Source organism: Malaclemys terrapin, chromosome 2 (genome assembly GCF_027887155.1).
Source record: "Malaclemys terrapin pileata isolate rMalTer1 chromosome 2, rMalTer1.hap1, whole genome shotgun sequence".
NCBI lineage: Eukaryota > Metazoa > Chordata > Testudines > Emydidae > Malaclemys > Malaclemys terrapin.
The window spans coordinates 283,442,592-283,466,928 of record NC_071506.1 but is presented as its reverse complement, the minus strand read 5'-3'; the positions used below and the strand labels follow the sequence as shown (position 1 = coordinate 283,466,928).

Below are 24,337 nucleotides of genomic sequence, written 5' to 3'. Positions count from 1 at the left end.
GATCTCTCCTCTGAGCCAGACAGATATGCAGTTCTACTACTAATAGAAAGAAATCCATATAGAGACTTCATCATAAAAGTGTCTCTAGCACAGTTTCCCTCACTAGGGTGAACGGGGCTGTTTTGGGGTCTGACGAGTCTTGGTAAGCCCATGTGTACTGGATAGTCCATAGCCTCCTCCCCACCCCACAAGTGCTTATACGGATGTTAGCTGGGGAGGGATCTGAGTTACTACAGAGAATTCTTTCCTGGGTGTCTGGCTGGTGAGTCTTGCCCACGTGCTCAGGGTTTAGCTGATCGCTGTATTTGGGGTCGGGAAGGAATTTTCCTCCAGGGCAGATTGGCAGAGGCCCTGGGGGTTTTTTTTGCCTTCCTCTGCAGCATGGGGCACGGGTCACTTGCTGGAAGATTCTCTGCATCTTGAAGTCTTTTTAAACCATTGATTTGAGGACTTCAATGGCTCAGACAGAGGTTTGATACAGGAGTGGGTGGGTGAGTTTCTGTGGCCTGAGTTATGCAGGAGGTCAGACTAGATGCTCATAATGGTCCCTTCTGACCTTAAAGTCTATGATATATATGTGGCAGTGGTGCTTCACTTGAAACAGTTTCGGCTTCTTTGTTTTTCACTTTTATTTTTCTGTTGCACGAATGAGCCAACGATCCATTGTAATGAGAGCAGAACTGCGACTGAAGTCAGTGCTCACAATTAAATGTGCACACCTGGTCTAGATGACCTCCTGAGGGCCCTTCCAACCCTGATATTCTGTGACTTTATATAAAGCTATGCGAAAATCCATCAAAATGCTCAGTGCCATCTAGAGTCAAATGCACAGTGTCATTTGAGGGCCCAGTATGTCTGGAGGAATCAGCTTTGCTAGTTATTCATTGCTGTGGGTCAAATGTGTGGAGTAAGGTGTCCCCCCTCTCCCCGCAAGCCTCTCTCACCCACCCCAGAATACATTTCACCCCACCCAAGTTTGAGAACCTCTGCTCTATAATATAGTTGGGCTAGCACATCTCTGATCTTCCTGTAGAGGGACCCGTAGAAGTGATGCACGCTGATGGAGCGAGGCTGTATTAGCAAACCACTAACTGCTTTACAGTGCTGTGCCAGTATCTTTACCCTCGCACATCAGCTATGCCAAAGGAGCTCATAGGTAACACATCCAAGAACGAGGTCCTGATTCTCTACCCAGCTCTTGCTGTTTTAATAGTCCATAGCTGATTCTTCCAGCAGAGGGCGTAGTGTTTGCTTAGAATCACTTAAAGGAGAAAAGGGAATAGTGTTTCTCTGGTGAGGCTTTATTTCCGCTGCAAAGTGTAAAAGGTCATCACACACAAGTCACCGCCCAACTTATCGTCAGAAGGAAACAGCTGGGAGGGTTTAACTTCTCAGTCACTGTCATAAAAAACCAAAGTGTCCTAAGGATTTGTTTAAATACACAAAAGGTATACCAGTATAGTTAACGTGGCACAGTTAAAGTGAGAACCCGCCTAGTCTGGATGCAGTTACACTGATACAGAACGGTGCCACTCCCTAATACCGCTGTGGTGGTCTTGGTGCTGGGTGTTGCATACTTGTCCTTCAGCTTTGGGGAGGTGTCAGAGTAACGTTCTTTTGTAGTTTTTATGTTGCATTCCTCCTCTAATCCGGGAGAACAATACTTTGGAAGTGTTTGGATGCAAGTTCAGTTGTTCAGTGACTGTAGTTCTATCCTGTGTAGATTGTGGCATGTAGAGGTTATACAGGCAACCGTTTCTAAATGAGGATCCAGTGGTCCCATTCAGTCCCACATTGATGGTTTGCCAGTCCCTGGGCAAATGGATAGTTCATTTCATGAGTTCCTGGGGTTTGTGGCTTTCATTTCCCCCACCCCACAATAGACCCATTCCAGTATTTTGGCTGGAGTATCTTTCCTTGTTATCTAGTCTAGACTGAGTCACTTAAGGAGTTTATTGTTGGAAGTGTCTAACTTTTTTGTGTTTGATGGTTTTGGCCTCTGATTAATCAGTAATGATTTTTAATGAGCCTCCCATAAGAGGTTCATAGATGAGTTTAAATGCTGCTAATATTTTTGACAAGTACTTTGGGGTCAGCGTGACAGGAGACACACTGCAGTTGGCAAGAGTTCAATCTTCTGGTTTTTTGTTCGTTTTCAGGTGAAAATGGCAGTGTTACGCTTGCTTGTACTTAAGTTTGTGTGTTCGACTGGAGAATCTAATTTAGTGAACGTAAACTCTCTTGTACTGATGGCTGCACCTAGTTTGCTTAGTAATCTACATGGGACTTTAATTGAAGATAAATTGCAGTTTAGTGTACAAGGAGTGCTTTACATAACAGATATCGTGGCTTAAAAATCCCCTCACCAATGGTACATGGGAAGCTTTCCTTCATGAGAGGGGATCCTACCCTCAGCTATTGCAGAATGTCAGCTTGTATTTAATTGGGAGTGAAGAAAATCTACTGTATATGAAGCATTTCATTACTGTCATCCTGAGACTGCAGTCAGATGGTTCTAGTGCCTCAGCTGGTGTTTCCTGTTTTTCTCCAGCCACAGAGTGAGTTTGACAAGACTTGGTTCACTTCGCTGCTGCTAATTCAGGGGTTCTCAAACAGGGGGTCAGGACCCCTCAGGGGGTTGTGAGGTTATTACATGGGGGGGGTCACGAGCTGTCAACCTCCACCCCAAACCCCGCTTTGCCTCCAGCATTTATAATGGTGTTAAATATATTAAAAAGAGTTTTTAATTTTAAAAGGGGGTCGCACTCAGTCTTGCTATGTGAAAGGGGTCACCAGTAAAAAAGTTTGAGATCCACTGTGCTAATTGGACCCTTGTGGGCAGCTGTGTGAAAGTGACTGCAATTATGTCCATGCTGCTGCCTCTTGGGAAAGCCCTGCACGGTTATGAGACTGTACTTGAAGCAAGCGTTTGAATGTTGCATTGTCAGTACCAATCTCCAGCACTCCAGGAATTGAAATCCTGTTGGGTTCAGTAAATCTTATGGATTATTTTGTATTGAATAGTTCTAGAGGGCAAATCCAAGAAGTATTTCTGTATATTACCAGTGATGTTGCTGTAGTCAGCTGAAGGATAATTTTCCTTATTTAGCCCAAACTGTGTTGTTTCTCTTGCGTAGAAAGTCACGAATTCCTCAATGAGAGCGTTCATAATAATTCAACTTAATATCTGTGCTTCAGTCCGCCCCCACTGTAAAATGGGAATGAAACGTAACTACCTTTTGTAAAGAGCATGGAGACTTTAAATGAGAGATGCTACAGAAATATGTAGTCTGCTTAGTTTCTGAACTGACTGCCTTCCACTTAAGGGAGGGGAGAGGATACACAGGGCAGAAGAATGTGCTTCGTGTTTTTAAAATGGATGATGGATTCATAGGGCAGGAGACTGTCTTCTTTTGAATTCATATTATAGTGCCTAAGGGGGGGCGGTCTTCATTCTACTGGGGGCTTCCAGGCACAGCTGCAGTATAAACAATAGGAAAGCTTTACTTCCTCAGCCTTTGAGGCTGCTCATAGAAATGTTCATCAGTTAGGGATTTTCTCTCTAGCTGCTATGGGACATTGACGAAAGTGCAATTTTCCTTAGTTTGAGTTCTGTCTGTGCTAAATCAGCCAGACTGGATATCTTCCTGCTGTTAAGTAATGCCAAGCAGTGCTCTCAAAATCAGTGTAGACTGTTTTTAATGTATTTCCAATGTTCATTAATACAGGCTATTTTTGAATTACATATTCTCATTGCTCACCAATCTCCCGCTGTTTCCCTTGGCAAAACCTGTTTGCTTATATATATTATCCAGTGAGCTGACTGTTCTTAAATGCAAACAAACCACAACTATTTTAAAAGCAGAATTGTTCTTCTGATTGGATGCGTGCCCCATGAATGTTTCTGAATGGATCTGGCTTAGTGTGCGAACTCCATAAATCAAATGTTCTCTTCTCTATCAATTAAAAACAGATTGCGGTTTGAGTCTAAACAATCCATCTGGTAGATGGAATTACTGTTGCAAACCAACCAGATATAACAAACTGAATCGGAATGTGCTAAAACTGGGGGGAAGGGGCAGAATGTGCCAAATCCAGGAGGCTTAGATAAATGGCCTAGACCTGCGGAAAGGGAGGAGTTTGTGTGGTGCCTTTCATCCCAAAGGTTTCAGAGTAGCAGCCGTGTTAGTCTGTATCCACAAAAAGAACAGGAGGACTTGTGGCACTTTAGAGACTAACAAATTTATTTCAGCATAAGCTTTCGTGGGCTACAGCCCACTTCATCAGATGCATAGACTGGAACATATAGTGAGGACACACACACACACACACACACACACACACACACACACACACAGAACATGAAAAGGTGAAAGTTGCCCTACCAACTCTGAGGCTAATTAATTAAGATGGGCTATTATCAGCAGGAGAAAAAACGTTTGTAGTGATAATCAAGATAGCCTATTTCAGACAGTTTGACAAGAAGCTGTGAGGATACTTAACATGGGGAAATAGATTCAATGTGTGTAATGGCTCAGCCATTCCCAGTCTCTATTCAAGCCTATTTCATTCCAAAGAACTCCCCCAGCTTTACACCCTTGGCTCCCTTCACCATCACTAAAGTGCAGCCCCTGTGGGGTGATGTCAGCCACTGTTTAACAGCACAGCCATGTTAGACTCAGCACTTCAAGTCAGGAAGTGAAAGAGGCTTTTCCACTTTAAGCTGCAGGGGAATTCTAGATGGGTAGAATGCAAATATCAATTAAAATTTTGCTGTGATCACTGATTTCATTGTGGTTGGGTGAGTTACTTTTTCCACTAGCAACTCTTCCATCACCCCTTTAACCGTGTCAGGGTTGCACTTTCAGTTGCTCAGTGTGACGAATTTGCCTGAAAACAATCCTCAGATTGCTAGGGGGCAGCTCTAAATATCGCGTCCTTTCATTGCCAGTAACTACAGATCTTTGCAGAACGCACAGTGCCACTTGTCTGACTGCTTCCCTGTCTGTCATGCTCTTAGTTTAAAATGTGAATGTGTTTTCAAAAAGGGAGCCATTTCATGGCTCCAACTCTCTGGAGACAGACGCTTACTGTATCCAGAGTCCATACAGCATCGGCTACTGGCAGGGAGCACTTCCTTCCTGCCTACTTCCCCAAAACATGCAAGCCCACTAATGGGCCTTAGGTGTGAGCTGGCAGGACAGGCCCAGGTCAAGAGGATATAGTTCAATCTCCCATGGCCTCTCTACTGAAAGTGGCAACAAGGATGTAAAGTGAAGGCCCAGATCTTCAAAGATATTGGGAGTTAGGTGCTTTAAATACTTCTGAGGATCTGGTCTGAGATGTTTTCAGTGGGAATACCTGACTGTTATTAGGAGTTGGACTAAGACAACCATTTCTTTCACGCAAACCACCAGCTAGCCTTTGGAAGTTGCCTTCTAACCTGGTTCCACACTAAAACTAATTATGTAGAAGTAAAATGCTCCATATTTTGTATTACTAATTGTCTGAACCTTAAACTCCTGGGTGTGTGTGTGTGTTTTTCTTTGATTCTTATTAGTGCCATTAGCAGTTTTAATTTTTCCAAGAGTAAACACAGCCTTTCAAAACTGTTGTCATCTCAACGGTTGGGTCTTCTCAGCAGATCTCTCGGTCCCAGTCCAATGCCTTTTGTAACGGACATTTATTTGAATTCCTTTCTGTTGCTACACCCTGACTCATCTCAGGCTATGCCACTGCAATGATCAGGAAGGAACAAAGGGAGGAGGATGAGGAAATGACCCCTCTGGAGATTCTAATGGCAGAAGATGACGGAGTGTTCATTTTGTAATGAAGACTGGCCACATTGGCTGCTTTACAAACCTCAAGGAAAAATTATGTCCTGCTGCCCCAAAGTGTATATGCTTCTGCTTTATCTAGTCCGACACACAAGAAGTATTGCATCTAATACTTAGAAATTGCTAATTGTATCCAGCAAGAGTGGAGAATTGGCTTCATTCATGTCCTGTACTGGCTGCAAAGGGCAACTTGACCTGCTGAGTCCAGATGTAAAGGTAACCTCATTGGGATCATAATCCTCATCTGTTTCCCTCTGTACCTGGCTACACCTATCTTAGTACTGTTGCTGGCAGCCAGTTATCCATCACCCAAGATGCACCCAGTTAAGAACCCAGCACGAGGTGTTTATGCGTAAATGGTCAATCGTACATGACTACACATAAACACTTAAGGGAGTATAGTGTTCTGAAGCTTAACAAATTTGGCTGATTAAATAAATTGTAAAATACTTTCCCCTTAAATTATAAATTGTGTTGTCCCTGTTTAACAAGCCTCTTACATTAGGGAATGATCATGTTGGGCTTTTTAATTTGTTTATTGCTGTATGTGAAATTGCTTGCAGCTAATTCTAATTACTCTTCTGATCCCACATTCTGCAATTTATGTCCAAGCCTTGCAAAGCTTATTTGAGCGCTCCTTTCATTGTCTTCTTTGCAGGACTGTCTTCTGGAATGCCTTGTCAGGCATTCTCTTCCTGACCTGGTTTTCAAGGGCTGGCAATTTTTTGTAACCGAGACATGGGCCTTATTTAAAAGTCCTCTTGCCATAAGGTATGAATTAATCCCTGTCAGAACATTCCAAGTCTTGATCTTAAAAAGCTTGGTGTAGGGTCTTCAAGTATTAAGCAGCTGTAGCACAGCTGAAAGCAGGAAGGGGAGCTGGTGTTTAAAAGTCTCACATTTGGGGGGTATCTCCATTCACAACTCCTTGCATAAGTACCTATCTACAAACGTAGGGACTACTAGCAAGAGTTCCCCAGCTGATTTCCATTGTCTTGGTGGCACAGATCAAGGAAAGCCACAGGTGACTGGTCAAGGAGCGTTAGTGCTGTAAATGGATCCTGACCAGTTAGTACAGTGTGGTTTCTTGGCTATTTCTAGAATTTCCTTACTCCATGCTAGACTTTGGAGCCCCTCAAACTATGAGTACCTGCTAAGTGGAAAGCACTGCTTTGCTGATTCATAGATTTCCTAGATTCCAAGGCCAGAAGGGACCTTTGTGACCATCCAGTCTGACCTCTAGAACACGGCCCATAGAACTTCCCCAAGAGAATTCCTTTGGAATGAAAGAATTCCTTTTGATCAGTGGCAGCACTGAAGATGCTCCTGTTAAACATTCATCTGACTTTTTTTTCACTGGAACCTTTTTTGGTTCACCTCAACTAGATTTTTTTTTTTCACTGTTTTTCAGTACAAGTATGTTTAGCAGGAGGAAACTGTGGTTACTCCACTTCCTGCTCATATTATTGTTGAAGAGTGAAAACGAACAGTTATGCCTTGCTCCTCCACATGATCCAACAGCAAGTTGAAAGCCTGTAAGATTACAATAACGAGTTGCACTGCAGGTGAAACGGGACTTTTTTTTGGAGCTGCAAAAGTAGCTCCACAACACGTTTTGCTTCTACTCTTCCTAGCTGGGTTCGTAAATGGAGAACGAGGTAGGTGTAGGTTTTGTACTGACTCTTAACATAAATGGCCTTCAGAGTTCAGTAGTTTTCGGTTCTGCATTGTAGGTCGCTGTCTTACTTCCGTTTCTCTAAGGCTTTCAGAAAGCAAAATCTAGACTCTCTCCGCCGGTAATGAATTTTGTAGAACTCTGAACTTAAAGGAGAGGGAGATCAGTTCACTGCACTGGGATGTGCAGCTTAGTTGGGAACAAGCATGTTTCTTGCATGTCCTCAAACCTGTCTGTAGCCTGATGAACTTGTGAAGATGGAACCAAAAAAAATTTCTGGGGTGTTAGATGTAGTTTGGGTCAAATGGCTATACATGTCACATAGGAGCTCTAATATTTTCAAAGCCACCAGAGCCCTGCATGGAGCGGGGGGACATGGGGGCGGGGGAATCCATGTTAGTCTGAGAGATTGTTTTGGGTGCCATATTGAAACCGACTTGCGGATTTTTATGTCTCTTCCCTTAAATTTACTTTCAACTGTTATTTTTAAAGATGCAGGTGTAGTTAGATCTTGGGGATTTTTTTTTTCTCATTGCACCAGAAGTAAGCTATGGAGGCCAGCTACTCTATTTCTGGTGTCTTATGTAATTTAATAGAATCGAAGTGCTAAATGCTGCAGTCCATACTCAGGCAAAACTACTGACTTCAGGGCTTTAAACCGTTCAGACTCAGAAAGCGTAGCTGGTTCCTTCTGATGGGCTCTGCTCTACTTCTTGCTGGAGAGGTTGCTGTTCCTCTCTTCGAGTTGAGGCAGTAGAAAAGAGGGGGTGGGTAATAGTTCTTTTTTAAAAGTCATGACTGGCTTGATCACATTGTAACTCCATATTCTTTATGAAATAGGTCCTATCCATATCATAAGCATAAGATGTACTTTATGCAAGATGGCTCGTGTAAGATCTCATTGGAAACATTATGATTTACTGAATGTGATTATCCAATTTGTACGCATGTATCATTTCTGTATCTGGACCTAGGAATATTGACTATGTATCTGTATTTCTAATGTGTTACATTGGGTGTCACCCCGAACTAGCCCGTCAGATACAACAATGGAAAAGCCAGACAGGACTAATGGCCCATTAGCAAAGACAATGGCTGTGAAAGAGCGTAGCCTTCCTGTGGACGCTCCAGACAGCTACACAGCCCTGCAGAGACCTGGATCTGAGTCACCTGATACTGGACCCACCCCTTGTAGTGCTAGTGTTCTGCCACTGAGAGATGAGGGATTCCCACCATACATGAGAGCTGTATAAGGCAGGGAGTGACATCAACGTGGTTCTCTGCCTCCCCACCCAAAGAGACATTGAAAAACACCCGGAAGTAAGGACTGAACTGAGGGGGAGAGGGTTGAACCCAGGCTGGGAGGTGCGTCCAGGCTGTGAGTGGCATTACTTTGAAGTCTCAGGTTGCAGGCCAGTGCAGTTGCCTTTCAAGACTTTCAGTAATCTACCTGTGACAATAGTTAGGGTGAGCAATTACATTTTGTAACCTGTTTCTTTAGTGAATCAAATTTAGTCTGCGTGTTTTGTTTTATTTGCTTAGTAATCTGCTTTGTTCTGTTTGCTACCTTAATCACCTAAAATCTGCCTTTTATAGTTGTTAAAGTTATTTCTTGTTTATAATATAACCCAGTTTGTGCAATTCATAATTGGTGGGGAGAGGTGAGGGGAGGCTGTGCATACCTTCCTCCACATTGAGGGAGGAGGCGGATTTCATAATATACCTTTTGGGTCTGCCAGCAAGTCCCCAGAGCTGATCTCCGCACCTGTGTCATTCTGTAGTTGAGTGTGGCCCTGACTGTGTGTTTGTTGGAGGAGGCTTAATAGCCTGGCTCAGCCAGAGAGGTAAAAAGTGTGCCCAGGCTGGCAGAACAGGTGGGCTCAGTGGTATCTCAGCACATCAGGTGGCACCTTAACGGGTACAACCCATCACACACATTCACCCCCATGTTTGCTACTGTTGGGAAGAAAGAACAGGCTTGTGTGAATCCATTGAAGAAGACACATGATCTTGTATTTGTAACCTTTGTCCCCATTCCTCCTATCCCCTCCCTGTATATTTACCTTTCCATAGCATGCCCATGGAGAATATAAGCTCTTCAAGTCAGGGACTATATCCTATCTTATGTCTGGATAGTGCCTAGCATAATTTGGAGGCTGGGAAATATTATTAAACATGGACTTTCTAGAATTGATCCGGGGGATGTTCTTTTAAATGATTTTGGATCTGTGTGTGGTTGTTTTAGGAAAGAGACTAACTTGTTTTAGTAGACAGTCTACAATGAAAAAAGGAATATAATGAAGTCTACAGACGCTAACTTGCAGCACTGTTTGGTAAGCTTAACCATAGACTCTGCACACCAGGAAAACACGACCAATTACTGCAAGGGTCAAAGAAATAAGAGACAAGATCTGCAGCATACAACCCTAATGACCCTGGTTCCTGAGAAAAGAGGCTGAAGCGGACATGGCTTGTGTTAGACAAGTGGAGGAATGAACTAGCTAATCTTACTGTAGCAAGATGTAAAGCGCTGTATAATATTTTGCTCTATCTCAGGTGCTGGAAGTGCTTTACCGCACTCCTGGGAGGTAGCTAGGCATTGTTGTTTGAGCTAATAATTTCTACACCCGCTTAGGGGTGCATAGTGCTTGACAGAAAAATAAGGAAAAATCCCAAGCCCTCCCCCTGTTGGTTCTTCCCATTTTAAAGGTGGAGAATCAGAAATTAGTTGACCTGCCCTAGGGCTCCCAGGAAGGCCAAGCACTCAGGGGTCTACTATTGGGGAAATAAAGCTTCATGGCTGACTGTCCTACAACAAAACTGAAACCTCGGCTTGCTGACCAGCTGGAACTCATCTGACCTGCACTTTGAGCCAGAGGAGGGGGGGAAGCCAGAGTGGAAAGCGTGTGCTGTTTCCGAGGCTTGGTCTACACTACAGCGTTAGGTTGACATAAGACGGCTTATGTTGAGCTAACTACGTCAGTGTCTACGCTACAGGCTTGCTCCCGGGGATGTAAGTGCTGTACTACGCTGACATAAGCCCTACGCCTCTCGTGGAGGTGGAGTTATTAGGTCGGTGGAGTTAGGTTGACTCGGTGTCTATGTAGACACTGTTCCTTACTTTGGCTGTTGGCTCTCTTTCTTGTCAAGTCAAGAAAGCCAGCTCATGGCTCCCAGCCGGGCAGCTGCCCGGTCTCTCCCTCCCCCCCCCCCCCCAAGCCAGGATGCCACCTGTACTTCCCACTTGGAGCCCTGCTGCCCCCCGGGGTCCTGGCTCCCTACCGGGAGCATGGCAGCCAGACTCCAGGTGCGGATCTCCCTGCCGGAGGCAAGAAGCCCTGGGCAGCTGCCCTCCCCCCACTCCTGTTGGGGAGCTGCACGGAGCTGAGAGCCATGTCTGTCAGCCCCCCCACTTTCCCACTCTTCAGTGGGTGGAAGCGCTCTTGGTGAGGAACATCACTGACAGAAGGAGAGTAGTGTGGACATCAGCCAGTGCAGGACTTACTGTGGTGACTGTAAGTTGACCTAACGTAGGTTGATTTAAGAGTATAGTGTAGACATGCCCTGAATTGCAGACCTAACCAAATAACTTCTTTCTGGGGGCTGGTCTACACTAGGAACTTACCTTAGCATACTTACGTCTCTCAGGGATTTGAAAAATCCACATTCCTGAGCACGTAGCTTTGCCAACCCAACCCCTGGTGTAGACAGTGCTGGGTCCACAGAAGAATTCTTCTGTTGTCCTAGCTACGGCCTCTCAAGGAAGTGGATTGCCTACGCCAATGGAAGAACCCCTCCCATTGGCGTAGGTAGCGTCTACACTGAAGTGCCATAGCAGAGCAACTGCAGCTGTGTTAGTTTTGTGTATATCTACCTGGCTGTGTTGTAGTAAGGCAAGCTTACTCAGAGCTTCTGTGTGTCTCTTGCTCTCTGGCTTTGGCAGGGATGTATACGTGGGTCTCTGTAGTGCATTTGTTTGTGGTTTGGTGGTGCAGTTACATGAACTGTGTCACAAAAATGGTGGTGCTAATCCTCCCACTGGAACTGTGCGTGCACGCAGTGCATTGCTGTCTGGCCCGTTGCGGTGTCGGTATTGAAAACTCACCTATTGGGCTGTATGTTCAGTGAGACTTTTAAAAGCGCCTCAGTGACATAGGAGCCCAAGTCCCATTTTCAAACACGAATTCAAGGTTCTATCTGATGACTCCTTAAATTGGAGCTGTATTTACTTTGAAGATGCTGCTGCTTCCCTTCCTTTTTTGCTAGATTAAAGCCTTTGTCGGTATTAACTGAGATTACTAAAGTTGACACGTGTGTATTTTGCTGCTGAGAAGATTACAATATGGGTGAAATGACAGAACATGGGGGTGAGACTGTCTGTTCCTGGCAGTATATTAACTATATTCATGTCCTGATGTGTATTAGATTTTTTATTTTTTTTTTTCTTTCCTAAAGCAGGAACTTTCACAGTCTTTTGTGCAGTTTATTTTTTGACTGGGTTCCTTCTCAAACTATTCATCTGAAGTGTTGGCTGGCACATTCATATTTTAATAATGGCAACTCAACAGAGAACACAAAAAGGAATCAAACTAAATTTGATCATAAAAGCGTGTTGCTAGCAGATGGCAGCAAGTTAAAGTGCCATCAGAGTCTGCGAAGCTATATTGTAAAATAGCACTTCCTTACTTCGCAGATCTTCTCACTGCAGCTCTGAGGCGGAGCTGTTTACTTTATTGACACAAACAACTCATTAGCCCTGCAGTGCATGTACAGCTGGATTCCCTTCCGCCTTGCATATCTTCAGGATAATTTAGCTAAGCTCTGATCACAGAGCCTCTATTATCGTTAGTGACTTCAAAAAGCAGAAAGAACTCGGCTAGGGTTTTTGTTTCCTTCCAGACCCTAGACTGAACTTGCAGAACTGCCTTTTGATTTTTCAAACCTCCAATTTCATAAGGAAACTACTGAGAGTAGATAAATATTGAAACTCGTAATGTTAATTCTCTGATCTCATTAGGACTAATTCCTTACTGTCGATGTGAGGTTGAATCATAAAGTTGCATACTTCCTCCTAAAAATTTGAAGGCACACCTTTTTTTCTGTTGGACAATTACTTCTATAATAATTATAATGTGTACATATTTAGATACTTGAAAGGGAAATGCAGTAGTAATTTATCACTTTGAAGAAAGGTGGTCAGTCATGATAAAAAACTGCTTACTGATATCCAGCACTGTAGATTTATATTGTACTTTACAAATGAAGGGCAAGACCAAAAAAAAATTTAAAAGCTAGGATGGGAAGGACGTGGGACAACAATATAAGGTGTGGAGATTGAGAAGTGTAAAGTTGGAAGGATTCCTGGAAGAAATGGGTTAGGAGGAAAGTATGTTCCAAGTCTATCTATGATTTGCTTCAAAATGCATTAATGAAACAGTTTGGCTGTGAAAGCCAGACACTAATGAGGTTCTGGTTGTGTTTGAGAACACAATCCCTCTTTGGCTGTTCCATAAATGTTCTATACCATTATATGTTACCATTTATAAAATAGAAGTTTTATATTTGTCATATTGTATGTAGCTCGATTCAGAATGTTGGTATGAATGATTGACTCTGAGGTTGCCATCTGTCATTGGAAAGATAATTTCTCCCAGATTTGGCTCTTTGACAAGGGTGACTGATTTGGTGAATGAGGGGGAATGCAATGGACATCTATACCTGGACTTCAGGAAGGCTTTTGACATAGTCCCACATGACGTTCTGATAAATACGCTGGAGAAATGCAGCCTTGACAGAACTGCCATTAAATGGATACATAATTGGTTAAACAACCATAACATTCCATTAACAGTTACTCTTTGTTTATCGGATTGGAGGGAGGTTTCAAATGGGGTTCCACAGGGATCTGTTCTGGGTCCAGTGTTTAACATCTTTATTAATGACCTGGATGTTGGTATAGAGAGCGTACTGATCAAGTTTGCAGATGACATAAAGCTGGGGCGAGGGGGGAGGGGATTTGCCAGTACTTTGGAGGCTAGAACTAAAATTCAGAGGGGGATCACGGTGCAATGAAGTTTCAGAACCCCTGGACTCGATGACCTATGCGGTCCCTTCTAACCCTGTGGTTCTAAGATTGGCAATAAAGTCTTAGATTTGATCCAGAGCTTTAAAGCCACACTTTCATTTGGTCTGTCTTGTATTCATTCTGCCAGTGGTTACGTCCTGGGGCAGTTCAGTAAACGTTTATCCTGATCCATTTTTTTGACTGTTGTGGAGTTGATAGGTATCCCCGCACAGAACTGTGGTGGTCAGTAAGGTGTGTGGGAGCGAGAAAGAGGTGCCTCTCGGATGGAAACTTGGGAAACTGCACTCTTGGGAGCAGCTTTTTGCAAAAGTGGAACACTCGCCTTGACATGGACCAGGCCACTTGAGATGTGTTCACAGTTTGCTGGTGGAATTATCATGGGCTTCATGTGAAGTCAGTGGAGTAACTATAGCTTTATGTGTCAGTAGCGGAGGGCTGGGGCAAACTAGTTATTTACACAGAATAATCCCATGCAGCCCATCAGGCGAATAATGAGCCCTTTCAGGAGAGAGACAGTGGCACCAGGAGCTGGGATGCTCATACTCGCTGCTCGGCACACTGAACCAGAGCTCACACAGTCCACTGTTGTACTGCTCCTGAATTCCAACTCCCTTTCATTGCCCGGTAGTTGATTCGCCTCAAACTCTCTGCCTTGCTTTTAACAAGACTCCGTCATGTGTGCATTAATTCTCCATCATGCCGAACATAGCCCTAACGCGCCACTCTTTCTGTTTCTGCCAGCAGCCTGGAATAGTGTCCCCTTTCAAACGCGTCTTCCTGAAAGGTGAAAAGGGTCGGGATAAAAAGGCCCAGGAAAAGGTTACGGAAAGACGACCTCTTCATACAGTACTGCTGTCCTTGCCTGATCGAGTTGAACCAGACATATTGTTGAATGACTACATTGAAAAGGAAGTCAAGGTAACTCTTTTGGGCCAGAGGGGGAGCCGTGTCTTTCATTCACCTTTCAGCCGCCACCTCCTGTCGAATTCGTGGCCACGTTCAGTAAATGACTTGGTCGATTACGTTGCTGCAATGCACAACCTGGGCGTTAAACTGCGTTTGAAATCCTACGTGAATTCACTCGCACAGCTCTCCGCTCTTCAAGGGGAAAGCTGCTGACCTGGAGATGCCCACGTGTCCGTAAATTGCGATGTTCGACGTCTGTCTCCGTGTGGGTGGTAGCTCCTCAGCGATGGGTGCAGGGGACACAGCCTCGCTCCACTGGCTCCCCCTTCATTTTAGGGCCAAGTTCAACATTTCAAATCCCTAGGGGATTTCCTCTGGCTGACCTAATGGACTGTGTGTGCGCGTCCCTTTACGTGATCTCCGCACTCGTAATACTGGACTTTTCTCTGCAGCTCCTGCCATCTGGAACAGCCCTCTTGTGTATTTCCCCCTCATCAACTGTCTGCTCTGACAGTTCAGCTGAAAACGATCTATTCCTGGTCACTAGTTAATTCTGTAACTATATTTAACTCCTGTAAAGCCTTTGGGATACAGCCTGTATGGAAGATGCTACAGAGAATATTGTATAATCTGACCATACAGAAATCTAGTTGGAAGGCAGTTGATGCTTGCTGGAGAATGACCGCTGTCAGTAATGTTTTGCTAGATCCGTGGTTTTCAAACGGGGGTACAGGAATTCTCATTGGGAGGTATGCGAGAAAAATCCTATAATGGCCGACAACATATTTGATTTAGTAAGACTTGGCAGTCTAATCATGGGGTCATACTATACCTATCTCTAGTAGGGGTATGTGGCAGACTACATTATTCGGGAAGGGGTATGGAGCCTAAAAAGTTTGAAAACCTCTGTGCTAGATTATGCTCCACTAGACTTAGATGCTCACCCTTTGACCAGCTGAAAGGGACAGAATTTCAGCTCCTAGAAGCCAGACGTATAAATCGTGACCACCTTGAGTAGCTTCATCAATTGTCTACTATCGTGAGTGGGTTTCAGGTGACTACTAAAGGTGGCATTGAGACAACAACCAGGCAGTATTTCTCTCCAGACCGGGCTCAAGAAGTTATTTCCAACTAATGTATTTTTCTTCTTTCAATTTATCCCAATTTCTGTGAGTACAGATGGAAGGATTTCAATGTGTCGGTTTATATATCACATGGTAATGGACTTTTTTTTTTTTTTTTTTTTTTTCCCCAGTATTTAGGCCAACTAACATCCATCCCAGGGTACCTGAATCCCTCCAGTCGTACTGAAATATTGCATTTAATAGACAATGCAAAGGTGGGTACCAGTCCATTCCAGTGCTGTATCCCAAGCCCTTGCTGAATGAACCATACCAGCTCTACAGTTGCTACTGTTCATAGTCAATATTTGCACGTAGGACCATAGATATGGATGGTGCTGGGCAGCGAGGTTAAAGTCTCGATCCTTGTTCTGAGAAGTCTTGCAGCCCAAGAACTAGGATGCGATGTGATGCAGGGCTAGATGACTGAAGTCACAAGAGTAGAAGAGAAGCTTAAGCAAAGAGGGTTATTGTGGGATTGTTTGAAATGTGTATCCTGTTGGTTCCTATTCTCAAATGATCTTAGTCCTTGTATTTTAATAGGGAAAGGTGACTTATACGTGACCAATTATCAGGTGCCCAGAAAATGAACTGCAGATGGGTGGTGTGTGGGTGTTCCCTTCCTCCCTGGGGAGATGTACGGCCATTGTGATCGCCTGGGGTAGTGAAACGGGAAATGATTCTACCTTTCTCGTTTGTAGAGGGCACATCAGCTCCCCGGGCAGCTGACCCAGGAACATGATGCTGTGATTAGTCTGTCTGCCTACAACGTCAAGCTGGTGTGGCGGGATGGAGAGGATATCATACTCAGGGTCCCCATCCATGACATCGCATCTGTGTCATACATCCGCGATGACTCCTCACACCTGGTAGTGCTGAAAACAGGTAGGTTGTGGCCAGAACAGGGATTGCAATGCAGGTTGCATCTGTTCTCGGATTTTGGAGTCTAAGGGCCTGAGTCTCATTTTCACTAAGGCCTTTTTACACCACTCTGGTGGCGTAAAGGGACCTTAAAGTGGACATACGTCATGCTTATACCCAATTTAAGGCTCTTAGGTCTCAGATCGGCTTAGTGAAGTGGAAACAGCCATTAATTTTCCCAGTGCATGTGAACAAGATATTTCATCAGTTTAGAAGTACCAGTAAGTTTGGATGGAACTGGTACTTGTTTGTTTGTGGTTTTCTTTAACATAGGAACATAAGGCTGGAAGGGATTTCCTGCTGTCACAGCCAACCCTGTCATATAATCCCATTCATAAACTAGTTCGGTTGTGTCCCTCCCCCGCACTCCTCCTATTAGAAGGCTGTTTTGAAAGATTTCCGTTTCTAATCACTACTACAGCAGTGTGTCCGAACTCACTGCAGGTGTCACTGCCTAGAAGTGCTCACCTGGCTGATGTGGAAAATGTGCTCTACAGAGTGCACTTCAGTTCGAATCGACATACCCACATCCCAGGTCTCATTGAACATTAAGGAGAAATGTGCACGTTGCGTGTTCATTCTGAATCCGCATGCGAGACTGCTGTAAAAGTCAGGAACTGCTCAGGAATCGCTCCATCAGGTCTGGTTACTACATTTAAACGCATCTTTTGGTGTAATTGGAGCTGGTACTTTTCTTCCTGGTGAATCTAATGGCAGCGATTTGTTGTTTGACAGAGATGAACAATATAGAGAATAAACTAATATCTCAATGATGAAGCTGTAATTCTCCTGGTGGGTTCTTGCAGCTGCCTAAACCACAACAGTGAAGCTAGTGATACATGAAGTTGTCAGAACCCTTCACTGAATAAGAGCCTCATAAGTAGAACAGTTTCTGTTTTATACAATGCATGGATCTGAGGCCTGGATCCGTGCTCTACACTAGCGACTGCTACTCTACAAGAGGGAGCGCTCTCCTTTGCCTTCCTTCTCTGGCAGCTTTGCAGTCCCCATGGCCTGACTGAGTTGACTCCAGGTTTAATTCACTCAACCTTCCTTGCACTCTTACAGGACACTGCCGTGTAAGCGCACGCTATAGAGGGGCTTAGGAAGACGTGGAATTAGTCCTTCGTTCTCGCAGTATAATGGGCCGGTTAAGCTCAGCTGCAGCTGACATGAAAAATAGTGAAAGCAGCTTAGCCCATTGACCGTACTTGGCTGATCCTAATGGAAATTTCTTACGAAATACGGGAATGGGGACGACAGGGGCAAAACTTGATCAGGTTCCACTTTTCAACCGTCAAAATCTGATTTGCTCTGAATGGATTGAATTGCCAAACTGCCAAGTTGGTTGCCAAACTCTAGAATGAGAGTGGGGAGCTGATCTGTGTCGCCATCTCAAACCTATTCCGAAAGATGGAGGAAATACTGGCGAATCACAGGCCACACATGGGAGGGGATAGTGCATTTGAAAAACAAACTCATTCTGTCCCAAACAATGGGAATCCGATCCGGATGGCAGCTGGCCACTTGCAATGCCTAGGTCTGCATCAGTGAGTAATCACTTCCATATCCCCGCCTCTCCTTTCCTTTCACTATTCATTAATAGTGTCTCTGTCTCTCAGCTCAGGACCCTGGGATTTCCCCAAGCCAGAGTCTTTGTGCAGAGAGCTCCAAAGCACTTACTTCAGGCTCGCTGTCCGAGAGTGGCGTGGTACCTGTCGAAGCTTGTTGTTTGGTGGTCCTGGCTACAGAGAACAAAGTAAGACTTAATTACCTTGTAGCTCCAGATGGTCTTAATTTTGTGTCCTGATCTTGTAAGTTCAGTCAAGATCCCATGGAACAACAGCTCTTTGGTTTGCAATGATGCTGCTACCTGTGAAATGGAGTGGCAGGAAGGCTGCATGGGATTATTCTGTGTGAATAAATAGCTTGCTCCGGCCCTCCGTTACTTACACACAAAGCTGTAGTTACTCCACTGACTTCACAGGAGTCGCTCCAGGCTATGCAGTATAACATGAGATCAGAATCCATCCCGATGCGAACTATAAGGTGCTCCTGTAGTAACTTGAGATGGGTAAGCTTGGCAGGCAAGAATAGTATACAACGTACTTATTCAATGAATTATTAAGGCTTCAGCAGTGTGTTAGGCACAGTACAAATAAAGAAATATGGTCCCCATCTCAAGCTTCACAATCTAATTCAAATGCGCTAGAGAACAGCTCTTTCTAGCAGACGCTGTCTGCTGCCCAGCTCCCACGTCTGCCGTCAGGAATCTGGGAAAGCCACTGCTTGGCTACTGCACCCTTGCAGCGCTTCTGAGCGTGCTGCTACGGGGCGTAACGATACGCCGGGAGGTGGTTCCCTCGTAAGCTCCTCCTGCCCAGGGAAAAGAGAGGGGGAGCAACAGCCACCACATAAATCCACTCCCTCAAGGGCAGAGGCTTTGCCCTCCTTTGTCTTAAACTCTGTTATTTGTACAGCTCCCGAAGGGGTGCTAGGGCCGTGCAGAGGGGCACAGGTTGCTGCCCTCCAACGTTTACAGTCTACAGATGTGGCAAGGTAGCTGCAAACCCAGTGGGCTGAGCGGGAGAGTAGAACAAGGTTCTAGAAATAAGACCATGAGGTACTTAGTCAGGGGTACTTGACTATTCAGATTTTGTTTTCAGTATACCCCACATTCCTATCATCAAATAGCCTCAGGTTAGATCTGTGAAACAAAGATGATGAGTGTATCTGGGTTGCATGAAATCTGTCAGTCTTTATGGATTGGAGACCACCCTGGGGTATAAAATAACAGAACTGGGCTGTGCTCATGTTCCAGGGTTTCTTCTTTACCAAGCCTTTTTACTAGCACAGGTACTGAAATCCCCTGAACAGGCGCCTCGGGTCTGCAGCGTCCTGAGGAGTCAGTCCGGTGGCTGTGGTAGGAAGCACCCCCAGTTCCAGAACCATGGGGTTCTCTCTAGTTAATGGTGATGTCGTGCCCTTATAAATACCGGTGGTGATGCGTCTGAGTGTGCCCTGTGGTGCAGATCCTTTGGGGGATGAATAGGAGCACGTGCTGTCTCTTTTGAAGGCATCTTGCACCATAACCTCCCTGACTGACGCTTCTTTCTCTCCCTCCCCAGGTAACTGCAGAGGAACTCTGCTCACTTCTCAGCCAAGTCTTCCAGATCGTTTACACTGAGTCCACAATAGACTTCTTAGATAGAGCAATATTTGATGGGGCCTCCACACCAACGCGCCATATGTCCCTACACAGTGGTATGTCAAGTGCCGTTTCCTTTCACTCTTAGGAAGAATCCTCCCCTTACGCCCCAGGCTTGCTCTGCCTCCGGCTCTCCTACGAACCGCAGCACTTGGGTATAGCAATACCTTGTGCTTCCCTTCCCCATTCACGCTCCTGGTTCTATGACGGAGAAACTGGATCCAAACAGAGGCCCAGGTCTTAATAACCATAGGCCTTCCTGGGGCCCTGTCTTACTACTAAATGTATTGTGAACTGCGAGTGGGTGATGCATCTCAAATGCCACCAGCTTCGTGACAGCTGCGGCCCTGATCTAGCCTTTGTGTGGAGTTGAATGGCCCAAAGAACTGTCTCCTCCCTGATCATCATCATTTGGAGCTGTCCCTTTCCCATAGCTACGGGGCAAGCAAGGCCGTAGGAGATTGGAACATGGTAGCTGTCCCGCACCTGTCCACAGATGTTCTGTATTTTGTTTCCTTTTTAATCAGTGGAGGCAGTTTATTAAAGTGGTGCTTTGCAATTCAGCATTATCCTGCTCTTGGCCTCCTGATACTGTTTAAGTGACAGAAGACTCCCCCCCCACCCCACCCCTGTCCCGTACGTCTTATTTTTCATACTCTAGCCCTGGACACTCAGATTGGAACGACGCGTGTCCATGACCAGCAGGTTAGGAAATAGACAGCATTTGTGACTATAAATCGCTTGACTGGAATATCTTCCTTGCAGATGACTCTTCAACAAAAGTGGACATTAAAGAATCTTACGAAACAGAAGCAAGCACTTTGTAAGTTGATCGTACGCATTCGGGAAGGGGGTGGTTTGGCTTAGATGGATGATGTATGTAGCCCTGACATCGGGTTTACAGTCTAATACACACACTGAATGTCTTTTGATAATGACAGCTGGAATACTCAACAGTGATATTGCTGTCTACATAGCCCTCCGTCCTTGCCTGCTCAAATTCCCTTGCTTTGTAGCTACATTTAGTACAGTATTCCAGAGAAGTCCATAGAACAGGGGTGGGCAAACTTTTTGGCCTGAGGGCCACATCGTGGTTCCGAAAGTGTATGGAGGGCTGGTGTAGTGTATTAAATTGCTCCCTGTAGGAATGTGCTACTTACGGCTGCCAGTCCTGGTGCTCTGAGTGGCATGGTAAGGGGGCGGGGAGCGGGGGGGTTGGATAAGGGGCAGGGGTCCCGGGGGGCCTGTCAGGGGGCAGGGGTATGGATAGGGGATGGGGCAGTCAGGGGACAGGGAGCAAGGGGGTTGGATGGGGGTGGGGTCCCGGGGGTGGTGGTCACGGGACAAGGAGAAGGGCGGGGGGGGGGGGGGGTTGGATGGGTCGAGGGCTCTGAGGGGGGCAGTCAAGGGGTGGGAAGTGGAAGGGGGCAGGTAGGGGGCAGGGGCCAGGCTGTTTGGGGAGGCACAGCCTTCCCTAGCCAGGTGTAGTGTATTAACTTGCTCCCCGTAGGAATGTGCTACTTACGGTGTACTATTTATGGCTGCCTTCCCTGGTGCTCTGTAAGTAGCACATTCCTACAGGGAGAAATTTAATACACTGCACCCTGGCGACTCTCACAGCCGTGCTGCCCGGCAGGAGCTCGCAGTCCCGCTGCCCAGAGCACTGGCAGCACAGTGAGCTGAGGGGCCGGGGGCTAGCCGCCCCGGCCGGGAGCTCCAGGGCTGGGCAGGATGGTCCCGCAGGCCGTAGTTTGCCCTCCTCTGCCATAGAATATGCTTCCCTCCCATGTAGCGGTTGAGTACAAGAGTTATGAGCACACTGGAAGGGTGTCCTGGGGTGACAGTAATGGAGCTCTCAAGGTGGCTCACAGATCCATTGTATTTCAGCTCCTTTCCGGAATCTTTGGATACAGGCGGCAACTCGCCCTCTTCCTTCTCAACGCCTCAGTCGCCCCACGTTAAGACGGTCAGTGAAAGCGAGCTGAGCACCACGGCAACGGAGCTGCTCCAGGACTACATGATGACGGTAGGAATGTCTGCATCAGAGGCCAGGTGCTGTCTGTTCGTAGCAGAATGGCCGTGCGTGCACGGTGACATGATCGCTTTACGGTAGTGTCAGCCAGGCCAGCATTCTTGGGAATGCAGTTGTGCCCTGAGCATGGAGTCAGAACCCCACGGCAAGCTCTGACAGCGGGTCAGAAACACAGCACCAGTCCTATAAACCACCTTGGTTTGTTTTCTTCTGTCGTATAACATTGCTTCATGGTCACTTAGGAATTGTAGGGATTCAGGTCAGATGCCATCAAGCTAATTTCCACTTGGAGCCTAAATAGGGTTTGAACATAAGCTGGCTTTGGAGGTAAATGATTTGAGCACAACTTCCCAGCACTGCTCCCTCCCTCCTTCTAGCAAAGGCTCTCGTGAATGAGAACAGTCTTAGATAAAAGCTGCCTGACTCCTGTGATGGACAATGCTTAAGTGGTGATGCTGCCAGAACGGGTAGGACTGTAGAGCATGCTATTAAATTGACATTTGGAGCACAATTGTAGGAGCAATCGCTGAAGTTGGTCACTGAATTAATAGGGTTAGAAATAATCTAAGAAGGATTTAAACAAAGCGTATTAATCGGTTGCCTCCTTTCTGAGAGTCCCTTTGTGAGCAGTGGGTTTTTCACCTACAAACGAGGTACCGTTTGCAAAATAGGAATTGCTGTTGCTGTTAGTACCTGTACACACCAGGTGATTGACGCTCGGAGTGTAGCTCCTGGCTGCGGTTGCCTATGGTATCAGCTCGAGAGCAATTCCTCTGGAGTGCATCTGGCTATCGCCATGGCCTGCAGCTGCCCCGTCCTTTCTGGGGGATGCACTGAGCAGAGCGTGTAGGAGAACTCTGCTGTCAGCCAGAGGACTTTGGTGTTTGTTTGGGAAGGTGGGTGCACGAGGGCTGTTTCTGCTGGGTGTTGGTGACGTCAGAGGGATATTGGTGGCTTTGCAAAGACTGATGGGCAAAGTCTCAAGACCCCACCCTGCTACATGGGCCTCAGCTCCTGTTTCTTAAACACCCACTTATAGTCAGCCTAGACACTCATTAGCTTGAGCGCCGTAAGATGGAGCAGCATTTCTAGGTTAACCCGTGCCACTAGAGGATGGATTTCTTACAATATTGTCTCCCTTCGCCAACAACGACATGGGCTGAGTCATTAATGTGATTAAACAGTCAGTTTATGTTAGGGGAGTGTCAGTCCCTGCTTTGTCCACCACTAAGTGACCCTTACTTGCTGTTTTTAACAGAGCCCATTGAATGTTGTTCCTCACTAGCCATGGCTTCTACACTATTAAAAATAAGGTCAAATCGTGCCTTGTGCTTCTTCTCCTTAGCTAAGAACCAAACTCTCTTCCCAAGAGATCCAGCAGTTTGCAATGCTCCTGCACGAATATCGCAATGGGGCTTCAATACACGAATTCTGCATCAACCTGAGACAGCTCTATGGGGACAGTAGGAAATTCCTGTTACTAGGTAAGTTTCAGCTAAGCTGGACTAACATCTAGATAACAGACCTGGGAGGGAGAGGAAAGCTGGCCTGTGGGGGATCAGAGTAGCAGCCGTGTTAGTCTGTATCCGCAAAAAGAACAGGAGTCCTTGTGGCACCTTATTTATTTGAGCATAAGCTTTCGTGGGCTACAGCACACTTCTTCGGATGCATGTGGGGGATCAGACTCTCTCATCCTGAGCCTCTTGGGGCAAGTTGCTTCTGGTGTTGCTGTCAAGCCCAGGGGAATCGTGCTCAGACCTTCTGAGAAGTATAGTTTGATCGGATACAGGATCCTAGGGGGGCGGATTCTGGAAGATACAACCTTCCTTCTCCCAAGACTCGGGTTTGATATGCCAAACTATACAGTAAAGCTGCAAATGCTTTGTGGTTCTTGCTCACTTTGGTTTAGTAATGTTCACTGACCTCAGTAGTCTTCAACGTCCAATGTGAACTTGTCTTTCTCTTGCTTTCCCCATTGATCAGAAGTGCAATGGGAGAAGTCTGTAGGCAGCTGGCGATGATCCTGTGCTGCACACGCTGGCCCCCCAGCAGTTCTCTGAAAAAGTGGTGACCAAGCTTAGTTCCTCCTGCTCCAAAGTACAGGTCTCGACCATGTGAACGATGGGTGGGCTGTTTTGCTGGTAGTAGTACAGGGCCTATGACACACGTTTGAACAGGTCCGATGCGATTCTGTTGAGGGCAGTAGGGCCCCCTGCAGATCAGCCTGTCCCTATTAAAGCGATGCCTTGGGAATAGATCCAGGGCAATGTTTCTGGGAAATGTTTGTAAAATTCCATTGGAAAGGTTTCAGAGTAGCAGCCGTGTTAGTCTGTATCCGCAAAAAGAACAGGAGTACTTGTGGCACCTTAGAGACTAACACATTTATTAGAGCATAAGCTTTCGTGGGCTACAGCCCACTTCTTCTGATGCATATAGAGTGATTCAGACCGCCCCTTGCGTTGTCTTCAACCGAAACACCGCACCATCCTTCACTGGAAAGTGAACGGACTACTGAGTTCGTTAGCCACGCTAAAAGAAATGCAAAACTAAAT

The 24,337-nt window shown here is 45.8% G+C and overlaps 1 protein-coding gene across 8 annotated transcripts in view; it reads left to right on the top strand.

The window, feature by feature from the left end:
- Window positions 1-24,337, top strand: part of CCM2 (CCM2 scaffold protein) — a 126,965-nt gene that overhangs the window by 31,245 nt on the left and 71,383 nt on the right. For 7 of the 8 annotated variants that reach the window (XR_008443714.1, XR_008443713.1, XM_054016802.1 and 4 more), the window contains exons 2-9: window positions 14,342-14,515; window positions 15,759-15,842; window positions 16,326-16,509; window positions 18,168-18,304; window positions 19,674-19,809; window positions 20,519-20,576; window positions 21,641-21,779; window positions 23,131-23,269. Coding sequence is in view for 6 of the 8 variants with exons in the window: in XM_054016802.1 (XP_053872777.1) it covers window positions 14,342-14,515; window positions 15,759-15,842; window positions 16,326-16,509; window positions 18,168-18,304; window positions 19,674-19,809; window positions 20,519-20,576; window positions 21,641-21,779; window positions 23,131-23,269 (1,051 nt within the window). In the remaining 2 variants the exon portion in view is untranslated. Of the gene's footprint in view, window positions 1-7,446; window positions 7,496-14,341; window positions 14,516-15,758; window positions 15,843-16,325; window positions 16,510-18,167; window positions 18,305-19,673; window positions 19,810-20,518; window positions 20,577-21,640; window positions 21,780-23,130; window positions 23,270-24,337 lie in introns of those variants that run through there. The other variant, XM_054016798.1, reaches the window with a different exon arrangement.